Source organism: Leptopilina heterotoma, unplaced genomic scaffold (assembly GCF_015476425.1).
Source record: "Leptopilina heterotoma isolate Lh14 unplaced genomic scaffold, ASM1547642v1 Lhet_31, whole genome shotgun sequence".
Taxonomy (NCBI): Eukaryota; Metazoa; Arthropoda; class Insecta; order Hymenoptera; family Figitidae; genus Leptopilina; species Leptopilina heterotoma.
The window spans coordinates 1737198-1751736 of record NW_025111011.1 but is presented as its reverse complement, the minus strand read 5'-3'; the positions used below and the strand labels follow the sequence as shown (position 1 = coordinate 1751736).

The following is a 14539-nucleotide window of genomic DNA, read 5'->3' as shown; positions in this document are numbered from 1 at the left end:
AAACTAAAAAAGATGTTGTTATTTACTGTATCTAAACAAAAGTTTTTACATTGTTCTTAAGAAATAAATTCCATAATTTCAAAAAACACATTTTGATTTTTATTTTCAATTTAGTTGGCATATTTCGGTAATCATCAACCTTATTACAAATTCTTAAAAACCACATCATGTAATAATTTCTATTTGTTGAATATTTTGAATATTAGAAGCCCAAATTTGTATAATGAATGACTCAAAGAATCAGAAAATCAACAGATTTGTTCGGTCTTTTTCATTTAGTATTATTATTTAATATATTTTCAAAATTCTTTTATAACATTTAATAAAACACACGATTTGATATAAATTTTGATAATTTTTCATCGGAATCATGAGTTTTATTGCACTTATGTGGTTATGCAAGTTCAGATTGTATATGAGTCTAACTTCAGACACTTTTAATGTCACAATTTATTTTGGTTTGATTTGTCATAATAAAAAAATTTTTCATACAAAGACAAATTAAACTATTAATTCGTTAGAAAAAATTATAAGAGTTTATTTAGTTATAAAATTTATTTTTTTATAAAATATTTTTAATTTATTGAAACGAAGAAAAAATTTACTTTACTGTTGAACTTGAAGAATTTTTCAATTTATTTTTTGAAATACTTTCCAAAATTTTTTAGAACAGAAATACCCTTAAAAATTAGTACATAATTAAATGCACAATTTATGCTATAAAAAATTTGTTACAGTTTTATTAAAATAAATATATTTAATTTAAAGTACGAAAAATGTATTTTACTAAAAACATTTTATTACAAAATTCTTATTGTTTTTATTCATAAAGGTTATTTTCATTTTTAATTATGTCAATTGTTTTTTAAGCTGAATGCAGTTATGTTATTATGCTGGTCTCCTTTTGTCAAAAACGCAATTATGCGATTATGTTTTCCATTATTTTCTACATTAATAACCATTTTAATGATTTTTCAGCTATATTGAACTTTGAAGAGCAATATTAAATATATACAAATCTGATGTTATCTCAAATTTGATAAAAATGTCAGTTATGCTGTTATGCCTTTCTTCCACAGATATACTTTCGATATTTTTTACTTTTAATTACCATTCATGAATTTTGTTTTAAATATATGCTTTGAATAGCAAAATTCCTATAGAATTTGAAGCCTATGATACAAATTTTATAAATATACCATAATTAATATTTAGAATTTTAATGAGTTGCTTCCTCATAAAGATAATAATAATAGTAGAAATATATGAATAACTTTTTATAAATATGATTAAAGTGATTAAATTTTAGAAAAATCGACGTATTTTTTAATACTCTACAAGATAATTATAATAGTTTAATAGATAAAGAAAAGTTTTCAAATAAAAAAGTTAAGAAAATATTATTTTCCACAATTTTTGGTTTTTAAAATATCAATAATTTCAAAATTTATCATTGAATTAGGTTCAAAAACCTAATTAAAAACCTAATTTAAAAAAAAATTTGTCCCTAAAACTCTTTATGATCTCAAGATATTTATAAAAATATGTTTATATTTTCCTGATTATGCACACAGAAATATTATTTATAATTGCACCTGAAACTTGTAACCTTTTTTCTGTTTATGCTTCGTTCATTTGTCATGTTCATAACCTGACAAAAAATTAAAAAATTATTTTCAAAAATAACTTGCATATTAAATCTATTATTTTATCATAAACTATATTTTGAAGAAATAAGGAATTAAAAAATATTTTTTTCATACTGTTAAAAGTTATAATTTGTGAAGTATCGTGATAAATACACAATTTGTTCTTTCACAATAGAAATATTTGAAATACATAATATTAAATATGCACAATGCTAAAGTTTGATAATTGTATAATATTTTTAAAAACGTTATACATTTAGTCTTCTGTTTATTAAATTCTTGCAACGAATAATTTAAAAATTTATTTTAATAATAATAATAATAATAATAATAATAATAATAATAATAATAATAATAATAATAATAATAATAATAATAATAATAATAATAATAATGACAATAATAATAATAATAATTAAATTTAAAAATAATACTATATTATTTTAAAAATTTATTTATAATAAATAACAAAATGTTTTTTTGAAAAATTGTTATTTAAAAACCTTGAGAATAATAAAATTATTTTGAGAAAAATAAATTACAATAATATTGTATTGAAAGTCGATTAATTCTTATAAATAAATTTTATAAAAATTATTAAAAATGATTTAATTTCTCTCGAAGAATTTTATAAAAAAAATTTCCAAATAATTAATTTCGTTCAAAAAATTGTATGATTCTAAATTAATAATTTATTTAAATAATTCAATTTCTAATGTGAAAATTTAATTATTTTTGTTCATTCTATCTATTCACTAATAAATAATCTAATCTATACATTCATTGGACCTGTAGTTTGTCTATTGGTCAACAGTACATCTATTTTTTGATAAATAATATTTTTTTCCCCCAAATCTAAATTCGTTGTACCTGTACATTTTCTATTGGAAAACAGTACATAAAATTTCTGAGATATTTTAAATAATATTCAACATGAACAGTATATAAGTTGGAGAATCGCGTATGATTTTTAAACGCTATTTTAAAGCCTTCTGTTACGTGACATTAAAGTTTGAAACAAAAAAGAAATAGTGAAGTTCGTCTGATTATTCCTGTGTATTACACATACGAATAAGTTTGACACCGTAAGGCGGTAAGCATATATTATTTTAAAGATCAAATTAATATTTATTCCAATTATTTAATTAGTAATATTTACAGATTGTATTAGTGTTTGCGGTCGATTACATTTAAATATCAACTGGGAAAATTAAAAGTATATTCTTTAACAATCATGATAAGACTTGCAATAATCTGCTTCCTAATTTCGATGATCAGAAGCGAAGAATGTATTTTCAATATTAATGACGTATATGAATTAAGACAACTTTTCCATGATTCTGAACGTCGAATCGAAGCAGCAACTCGAGGTCAACGTGGAAATGCGGCAATTGTCATAGGCAGTGCAAGAAGTGGCAAAAGTACATTAATTAATTACTTGATGGGAAATGCATTGATTGCTTATAATGAGAAACGTGAAATAAAAATAAAAAAAGCTAACAATAATGTCAGAGGACCAGAAATTGGTGCTGGATCAGTGTCAGTGACTACAATTCCCACAAAATGGAACTCAGAAAGGTCAGCATTACAGAATTTGGACTTCTGGGATACCGCTGGATTTGAGGACAATAGAGGTGAAAAGGAAGATATAAATAATGCCTTTCATATGTATCATTTGACAAAAAAGGTCGATTCTCTGAAACTTATTTTAGTAATCAGCTATGGTGAGATTACTAGTGGAAATATTAATCAGATTTTAACGTTTTTAAAAACTGTAGAAGGATATTTTAATAACACGTTTAAAGATATTTTCCCAAGTATATCAGTAATTATCTCAAAAGCACCTAACAAAATTAATAATGATTATCCAGTCGATTCTGAATTCCTCAATTATAATTTAAATACAAATTTATTATCAAGTCCAGAATTGGATATATCCGAAGTTTCAAAAGAATTTGTACGGCATATAATAAATAATAACCAACGTGTAGCCTTCTTCAGGAAAGTGAAAAAAGTAGGGAGAGTTACTTCTGACATCGATGATAATATTATTCCAGCTATTACTAACTGCGATAGCATACGCAAGCCATCTCATCAGGATATAGGTTTCACATTTTCAGTCAAATCGAAACTTTGCCTGCAAAGGACTAATGATGATTTACTGAACATGAATGATTTTACAGATTTAACTTTAAAAGTGAATAACAGGTACATTGATAACTACAATGATTTGAACAGGACGTTAGATAAAAGTGTATTATTGCAAAAAAAATCCAGTTTTAAGCAAATCTACAGTCGAATTAATATTTCTTCATTGGATAATTCTGATGCAAAGTTTAAAATTAAAATTCTGGAAGAGAGTGATAATATTGTTAGAGACTTCATAACGAACAAAAATTTAGAGAATAAAATCAGCCTAACTGAATTTATTGATAGCATAATTATGTCAGGAAAAATAATACGAATAAACATTCTATTGGAGGCTATTGTTAAATTACTAGTTGACAGAACATCATTTTTAATTTCATCGTGTGAACTTAAGGAGAATAGAATTGATATCGATGAACTTAACAGAAGACAGGGAGAATTCGAAACATTGCAAGAAGAAAGAATTAAGGAAATGGAAGAACGAATAAGGAACGAAAAAAAACCTAAAAAAGAAGAAGGCTTTTGGAGAAGATTTTTTCGTCTTTATGCAGAATGTGCTCGTGCAAACCCAGCTGCTGCAGTTAGGGGATAAATGAAATAATTATAAACTAAAAAAAATAGTGTCGTTTACTGTATCTAAACAAACATCTAAATAAACAAGCATTTAAACAAACAAACAATCATTTTATTAAAATATCTATTCCATAATTCAAAAAAGAACATTTTCAATTTTTATTTCTAATCTACAATCACCAACCTTAAAAATTCCTGAAAACAACATTTAACCATTTTTATTGGTCTATTAAATGATATATTATTTTAAAACTGATATTTTGAATTTTAGAAATAAGTTCGAATTTCTAATAAATAACTCTAAAATCCTTAGAAACAATACTTTATGAAAGCTATGTGAAAAATATATTTTTTAGAAATATGTTCGAATTATTTTTAATCAAAGCCCCAATAATCCCCTAGATACAAATTTTTATGAAAAACAAAATAATAAAAAATGAAGTATATACAGTACCGTCCGAAATTGACAGTCCACCCATTTCTAAAGGAATGAAAAAAATTTGTTAACATAAAATTCATGAAAACTAAATTTTTTTTGGTTTATATTTTAAAAGACGATCAAATTTTGAAGAGAATAAGACCTTACAGAAGTCATTTGGCCAAAATTTGTAGAAGATATTCTTAAAAATCGTCATTTTCAATGTTTCACAAAAATTTGAATAACTTCTAAAATAATGAACGCTTTTTAATAATCTTAGGCTTATTTTAAAGGTCATTTTCTACGGAATAAGAATTACTTATAGGCATTAACCTGTAATTTTTTACTTGGAATAAGCATGCCGTCAAAGTTGGACAAAAAAATTTGAAACAATATTATTAAAAGAAAAATAATTTTTGAAATTCAAACATATTTTTTTATTAAATTTTCTTGAAGAATCTACACCATATCATGTTTTATATATGTTCTAGAATAGTTTTTAGTACAAAAAATTGATTTCAAATTTTTCCAATTTTTTTGTCTAATTTTGACGTCATGCTTATTCCAAGTTAAAAATGACAGGTTAATGCCTATAAGTAATTCTTATTCTGTAGAAAATGACCTTTAAAATAAGCCTAAGATTATTAAAAAGCGTTCATTATTTTAGAAGTTATTCAAATTTTTGTAAAACATTGAAAATGACGATTTTTTAAGAATATCTTGAAAAAATATTTGCCAAATGACTTCTGTGAGGTCTTATTCTTTTCAAAATTTTATCGTCTTTCAAAATATAAACCAAAAAAAATTTGAGTTTTCATAAATTTTATGTTAAAAAATTTTTTTCATTACTTCAAAAATGGGTGGACTGACAATTTTGGCCGGTACTGTATTCGTAAATAATACAATTGAAAAAAATTTTGCCAGTGGATTAAAAAAATATGGTCGGTATTTAACAAACCAAATTATTTAGTTGAGAAAACTGAATAATTTTTTAAAATGTTTTTTTAAACATTTAGTACAACTAAAACTTTTTTTTAAAAAAATTAAAAATTGTATTCTTTCTTATGCTTTTCTTTTATTATTTTATTATTTACAATTTAAGGACTAACCATAAATTATAATACTACAACACTTCTAATATTCAATTATTATTTAAAATTTTAACTGCATTTATTTTTTAATCAATTCTTTCTAGAAAATCCTGGGAAAAGTTAATTATTTAAAAACAAAAATAAAAATCGCTGCAAAGTTAAAATTCTAATTTTGGTATTCATTTTATGAACACTTTGCTTCTTCGTAAAAATGATATTTTATGAATTTTATGTATTGCATTATTTTCGTGCATTATTGAAAATTTAGAACCAATAATCCACAAAAAGTTATTTTTTCAAAATTTCTAATTTTTCAAATGCCAATAATATAATATAGAAGAAAGTGCTTTTTTAAACCATTTCTAATTAAATCATAACTTTCGTTTAAAAAAATATTTTTTTCGATTTGAAAATAATTTTTAAAATTATCAAATAGGGAACAACAATGGAGAAATCAAAAGTGACCACTGAGTGAAGAATCACCCATTAAAGTATATTATTCATAAAAAAAAACTCCGTGGGAAAATATGCAGTTGTTTTGAATATAGTTTCGCCTTATTTTGCGCGATCGTAAAATTGAAATTAATTATCAGGTAGCGCACAAACAAAAAAAAAAAAGAGAGAGAGAAAAAAGAAATGACTGTATAGAAATTACTATGGATGTTTATGAGGATCATAAAAAAGGCACTTCGGAAGCAGCTCGTTAATAAATTACAGTTCGAATCTATGCGTAAACGTTTGACATTCAAACGTATACATATATACATATATACATTTATAATGAAACCTATACATATATAGGTATATAATAATGCTTGTTAATCCCTTTTCCGGTTATAGATTTTAAACTATATTATCATATACAGTCAATCGCATGAATATTATTTATGATCATTTGAAGGGAACCAGTAAATCATTAACCAATCAGAAACCATAATTTGCCAATGTTCAATAATTTTATTAATTGCTTTAGTCACGTTTTCAACTAGACCACATTCTAAATTATCCATTCTCTTTATTCTCTTCCAGTTGAGTATTTTTTTTTCTTCTCGTATTTTACCGCATTCGCGTTCGTCATAATAGATATTAATAGAATTAAAATAATAAATAAAGAAATATTTAAATAAAGTAATAAAAGAAAATTAAAAAGAGGTATTAATAGAAAAATGGAAATTTTGTGAATTTTTAAATGAATAATTTAGAGTAATTTTTTTCTGTTGAAGTATAGAATTATTGTAAATACTCGCTTAATTTTAAATTAGTAAAACTTACTTTTCTGCATTAGTGGCTGACTTTGCTTTTAAGTTAGTAAATTTTACTATAATAAATAATAATTTTCTCTAATTTAGTGAGTGACTTTTTGCTTTCGAATTAGTTAATTTTACTAATAAATAGTAATTTCTACTAATTTATTAGTAAAATTTACTAACTCAATAGCAAACAGTCAGTCACTAACAGGGTTGCTACAGTTCAGGGAAATCAGGGAAAAGTCAGCAATTTTTATTAAAAGTACTGGAAAAAATTCAATTTGTAGAATTCATATGAAAACTCTGAAATTTTTTGCGTCTTTTTTCTTCTTTGTTTGCCTTATAAACAATGAAACTACCATGAATTCTAATATAAAACATTCAACAATTTTTTCTAATTCTAACTAGAATGAATTTTTTAATATTAGGTATTTAATTATTTCAAAAGTTTTAATGCAATTATCTTGATAAATAACAATATTCTTTACAAAAATTCAATTATTTTTAGGAATTAAAAAAAAAATTCTTTACAAAATTCGATTATTTTCATAAGCAACAATATTCATCACAAGAATTCAATTATTTTCAAAAGTAATAAAATTCTTCAAAAAAGTTCAATTATTTTTAAAAATTTGAAAGAATATCTCGTCAATAATTTAATTATCTTTATAATTATAGAAAAATTTTATGCCAAAAATTCAATTATTTTCCAAACTTTTAATGAAATTCTTTGCAAAGTTTCAATTATTTTCAAAAGTATTTCGCAATTCAATGATTTTCATTATTTACTATTTTCTTAAAATTTATCAAATAATTTAATTATTAAAAAAAAAATTTTTGATACAATTCTACGTAAACATTTAATTATTTTCATAAATTATAAAATTTCATTTAGGAATTCAATTATTTTCATCGCAGAATTTCCAATATTTTTAATACAATTTTGAATAAATTTAAGATTTAAAGAAATTCAAATTAAAGAAACATTCCATCATTCAATAAAATAATAAAATTCGTTGCAATAATTCAATAATTTTTATGAATAATTTTTCATTCGTCACAGGAAATTAATTGTTTTTCAAAAATTTTTAAGTAATTCTGTAAAAGAATTCAATTATTTTGATAAACAACAAAGTTTTCTACATAAAATCAATTATTTTAAGGAATTTTAATAAAATTCTTTTCCAAAATTCAATTATTTCGATAAATATCAAAATTCATCATAAGAATTCCATTCTTTTGAAAACTAATAAAATATTTTCCAAAAATTAAATTATTTTTAAATTTTTTTAAAAATCCCCGTTAAGAATTAAATTACCTTTTTTGTAAATAAATAGCGAAATTCTTCTCAAGAATTACATTATTGTCAAAAATTTTAATAAACTTCTTGTTAAAATTTCAATTATTTAAACAAAATTTAATAAAATTTATCGCATGAATTCACTTATTTTCATAAATTATTAAGAAAATTCTTCTTAGGAATTTAATTATTTTAAAAAATTGTTATAAAATTCTTTAATATGATAAATTTTGGTAAAATTTTAATTAAATTCCTTAAAAGAAATTAATTATTTTGCAAAAGTTGTTAATAAAATTCTGTGTAAAAATTAAATTCTAAGAAACATTTAAATATTCAATAAATTTTTTTTTGTATTTAAATAATTGAATTCTCGTAGAATTTTCTATTAAAAATTGATTTAAAAATGAATAATTTCAGTTAAAATTTTAGATAATAATTAAATATTAAAAGCATTAAGTGGGAATATTTAGAAATAATTAAATATTGAAAAGGTTTCGAATTCAAATCTTATTGAAAATCAGAATTTTTCGTACTTTTAACTAATAATTCTGTGTAGAATTTATTTTATTTTATTATTAATTCACTGGGATATCTTTAATTATTATTATAAAAACATGAAGAAATCGATTGAATTTGAATGTTTTGAAGAATTTTAATTGCTACGGAAAAATAATAATGCGATTAAATATTTATTTAAAAAAGAAGTTGTTGATGTTTTCGAATAATTTTACAATTAAAGTAATTCGTAAATAAATGTAAGAGAATTTTTTTGAAGTATTTAATAATTTTTGGAGTGAATCAGAATATTCTTTTTTGGTCAGGGGAAAAGTCAAAATTTTGTCTGGAAATCAGGGAAAAACGAAATTAAATTTTTGTGGCAACCCTGCACTAATTCAAATTATTAAACATTTTAACCAATTCAAATTTAAAAAGTAAGTTGAATTAGTGACTGAATTTTTGCTTTCGAATTAGTAAATTTTACTAATAAACAGTAATTTCTACTAACAAATAATAATTTCTGCTAATAAATAGTAATTTCTATTAATTTATTAGTAAAATTTACAAATTCAAAGGTAAAATGTAAGTGAATTAGTAAATTTCACTAATAAAGAGTCATTTCTACAAATTTATTAGTAAAATTTACTAATTCAAATTTAGAGACTAAATAATGTAACACAGGAGTATTATTTTTAAGTGTAGGCCATCGATTAAGGCCAACGAATTATTACAAATTTATTAAAAAAAAGAAAAAAAGAAAAAAAACTGAAATCAATGTATAGTAAGTGATAACATTCGAAATAAATGAAATCATGTTCGGTTAAGTGCGTTAGTAGGTATATATAGGTATATATGTAGTAGCAACATTTGAAACGTAAGTTGATTTCAAGGAGACCTCCTTTCAGTGGAATTTACATTTGCATTATCTCCCCTTACTATCGACTAAAAAACTTGATAATGAAATAGAAATATATTTTAAGAGTATTTGAGGTTTTTTCTCTTTTTTTTGGTATTTGAGTCTTCTCAGCGATAAATATAAACTTATCTTATTGATATTAATTCAATGTACTGTAAAATTAATTCAATTAGTTGAGCATGGAAAAAAAAAATTTATTTGATTCAAATAACCGATTACTTTGACTTAAATTAAATGTTTTCTTAAATGATTATTTGAAATGTTTACTTTTTTAATCAAATATAATTGTACCAAATAATTTTTCTTTAAAGATCAAATCAATTAAATCGTATTTGCTTCAAATATATACTGAAATTATTAATTTAAATTTGTAATTATTCGTTCAAATACGGAAATTTTCGAATATTTAAATATTTGAAATTAAAAGTTTGAAAAACAATTTATTTGATTTAGATGAAAATTATTTGATTCAAATAAATATTTATTTGATAATAGACAAAATTAATTGATTGTTTGAATCGAATGCATTTTTTTCAGTGTAGAAAACAAAAAATTATAAAAATAGAGAAATTCGACACTTAGATAAAAGTTTATAAAAATATTAATTTTTTCATTTTTATACTTTTGCTGTATAAATCGAAAATTAGTTAAATTAGTTTTGAAGAAGACAAGGAATGAGAAATAAAATAAAAAAAACACATAAATATGAGGAATTTATATAACAAAAATATTGTAATATTGCAAAAATTAAAAATTAAAAATTAAAAATATAAAAATGTTTAAATAAAAAATATTAATTCAATATAGTGTAAAATTAGTTAAATTATTTTTTTAGAAAATTATATAAAAAAATAGAAACGCAAAACAAAAAAGTATTAAAAAAAATAAAATCTAGAATGAAGAAAAATAAAAAAATTCATTAAAGATATATATATGAAAAGAATGTAGAAAAATAAAAAAATTAATAAAAATACGAAAAAAGATAAAAATATGAAAAAATATAAAAATATAGGAAGTAATAAAAATGTAAAAGTAGTAAAAAAAATTTGATAAAAATATGAAAAAATAAATTAAAATTTTTAAAAAAATATAACAATATTTATTTATTATTATTTATAAGAAAGACAATAATTGAGAATATCAATAAAATAAATTAAATTGACAACTTTAAAGAAACTTTAATAGAAAAATAAATATTTTTTTTATATATTTATTTTTAGACGCAGAGGATAAAAAAAACAAAAGAGACGAAAGAAAATCGAGCAAATTTCTTTTTATTCGCACTGTATGAATTCGTAGAAGCATAAATATCATTAAAAGAGCTTTTAAGAGTTGAAACACGTGCAAAAAAAAGGAAGAACGAAACGCAAAGCTTCTTATAATGCTACTGTCGAGAGACAGTGTAATCTCGTGCTTGGCGGTATTTTTTTGACAATAAAGAAGTCGTTGATCTTGATTTTCTTTTTTGCAGTACGACGCGCGAAGGACGTCATTCTTAAAAAATTTTCGGTCAACTATATGAGGAGAACCCTCTTGGCATTCACGTTCATCACATTGCCGCTTATTAGGCGCTGAGCAATTATTTACAATTATTATTTTTTTTTTTATTTTAAAATCATTTTATATATCTTAATTATAAGGAAATCATTTATATGTCTAATATCTTTATTCGGAAAAAGAAAATTGTATATTTTATTTTTTTCTATTCCATTTGGTTCGTATGAAAATTTTAGTTGGTAAAAATAAAATTTTTATTTACCTACAAAATTATAGTACAATTTTGTTTTAAATAACATTTTTATTTACCTTCAAAATTATTGATTTCGCTTTAAATAAAAATTTTATTTTTATCGAATAACATTTTTTTTTTTTTTTTTGAAAATTTTACACTTACGGAATAAAATTTGTATTTAAACCAAAAAAATTTATTTTTTAGTTTCTGAGACAAGTATACTAGTAATTAATTCAAATATAAATTATATTTGGGTTTTAATAAAAAAATTTTTAATAAATAAAATTATTTTTATAATAATAACAATAATAGTTATTGTAATTGTCATAATAAAAAAATTATTATTTTAGTATGAGAATAGTCGGTTAGAATGAATAATAAATGTTCAGTGGAAATTTTGTTCTATAGAGTTAATTTTTTTCTTTTCATTTTATTTTTTTTTCTCTGTTTGATTTCTGTTGATATACTTTTGGAATGAGAGCAAATAAGTGTTTTTAGGCCCCTTTCTTTCAGATAAAGATCGACCGTGAGTGCAAGGTCTCGATTCGAATGGTCATATTATGCAACGGGTGCGTCCAACTTACATAATATCGCACCCCAATTGAAAAAAAGAAATAATATATTCAAATGGTGCACATTCGAACGCACGTGCGTCCTCGACTTTTCATATTTTTACCCTCTAATAGCCCCTCACTTTATTCAAAGTCACTTGAAAATTTTTCACAAAAGAGTCCGATTAATTATTTTAACAGACGAAAAAAAAAACAAGAGAAGAAAATAATTCCAATCTTGTAAAAAAATTAATTTCATTGTTAAAAAAAATTCAAAGTCAATTAATTTTTTATAATTATAAAAAACAACTCGTAAATGATTCAGAAAAATCACAAAAATTTAATTCTACATTTTTTTTTTATAATTACCATAAAAAATATTTACATTTTTTCTTGCTAATAATGTAAATTTTTAATTTTTACAAAATGCAATAATTTTCTAAATTTTAATTTTAAATTCAACAAAAATTCAATTATATATTTAAAAATAATTTTTAAATGTAGAAAACAAAATTTTTTTCAATGTACAATTTATTTCAATTAAATTTGACAATATTTCTAAATAATTGAAAATATAATTTAATCTTTTTAAAATAATGTACGGGAATTCAACTATCTTGAAAACATTTTTTAATTACAATTTTTCAAAAGACAAATATTTTTCATAATTTTCAAATTAAATTACACTCAAAACTTGAATAATTTTTGTTAAATAAATATTTAAATACTTATTTATTTATCCACAGAAATTGCAATTTTTTTTAAATATGATTACTGTGTAAAATACTTTTTTGAAATATAACAATTTCTAAAAATTGCAGCTGCAATTCTTTCATAATTCAATAATTTTTTTTTTATTGAGGTTTCTAATTAAAATTATTCAAAACTTTAATAATTTTTTAAGAAAAAAATAAATTTACATTTTAAAAAAAAATAAAAACTTGAATATTGGTACTGTTTTATAATAATTAGATTTTTCTGGAAAATTTTCAAAAATTATAATTTAGAAATCTTTTGAAATTTAATTATTTCTAAAAATTTATAATATAATAACACTTCTAATATTTAATTATGAACTAAATTTTAAATTGAAATTCAATTTTAAATCACCTCTTTCTTATAAAGTTCTAAGAAAATTCAATTATTTAATTATAAAAATAAATAATTGATTGAATAATGGAATATTTCTTAAAATTGAATTCTTATAAAGATTTTTAACAACATTTTTAAAAATTATTGCATTTTTTCGAGGAATTTATTTAAAATTCAAAATTTATACACGTATATAAATTTTGTGAAACGTATTTATAATTTATAAAAATAATTTAAGTCTTGCAAAGAATAAAATTTTTTAAATAGTTGATTGTGTTAGAAAAAGTTTATGAAAATGGTATTTTAAGTCATTGAATTCCTGTAAAAATTTTATTATCTATGAAAATAATTAAATTTTTGCGAAGAAATTTATTAAAATTATATTCAAAATAATAGAATTTATCTAAAGTATTTTATTATTTATGACAATAATTGAATTCCAGCGAAGAATTTTATTATTTACTTGACTAATTGAATTCTTACAAGTTTTTTTCGACGAATTTAATTAAAATTTTATTGAAAATAATTCAATTCTTATATAAAGAATTTTAATAAAATTTTTTTTAAAATAATTGAATTTCTTCGAAAAGTTGCATTAAAATTTTCAAATAATTAAATTCCCGAGAAGTATTTTATAAAAATTCTTTTAAATTAAATAATTGATTTTTTTTCGAAAAAATTCAATGAAAATTGTATTTTAAATAATTGATTCCTATAAAAATTTTATTATTTATGAAAATAATTGAATGTTCACAAAGAATTTTATTAAGATTCTTTTAAATAATTTAATTTCAGCGAAGATTTTCTTTATTTGGAAAAGTAATTGTATTTTTACGAAAAATGTTCTTAAAATTTTTGAAAATAATTGAATCGTTTCAAAGAAATTAAAAAAAATTTTGAGAATAATTTTTTATTTTAATTATTAGCTGATTTAAAGCAGTGAAAATTCTAAAGAAAAAAGAAAAAAAAGTTGCTTTTAGTGTCACAAATCTAAAAAAAAGTATTCAAATAGTAGCAAATCGTAAAAAAAAGTAGTAATTAGTTGGTTTTAGTAAATGAGTGTGAAGCCTATGATCCTTGTAATATTTCTTTTAATTACTTAGGTGATTCTTGAAATCATTTAATTTTTTTGTAAAAATGATTTGAACAATAAAAATTTTAAAATTTTAGAAGACCAAAAATGTTTGGTCTCTAAAATTTTAATCAAATGATTCGTTCGTTTAAATGATCAAAAATTTTTTTCTCTTTAAATATTTTTCAAAAAATTATAGTGATACCAAAAAGAAAAATAATTAAAATTAAACATTTCTTTAATTAAAAATCC

At 21.2% G+C, this 14539-nt stretch overlaps 2 protein-coding genes across 8 annotated transcripts in view; both read left to right on the top strand.

Moving 5' to 3' along the window:
• The window catches only part of LOC122504672 (disabled homolog 2-interacting protein), a 239990-nt gene that overhangs the window by 184533 nt on the left and 40918 nt on the right, over window positions 1-14539 (top strand). The window lies entirely within an intron of this gene.
• Window positions 2582-4470, top strand: LOC122504673. The gene is made up of 2 exons (XM_043615877.1): window positions 2582-2742; window positions 2811-4470. Exon 2 carries the CDS (start codon window positions 2884-2886, stop codon window positions 4387-4389), a length of 1506 nt encoding a protein of 501 aa, XP_043471812.1. The 5' UTR covers window positions 2582-2742; window positions 2811-2883; the 3' UTR covers window positions 4390-4470.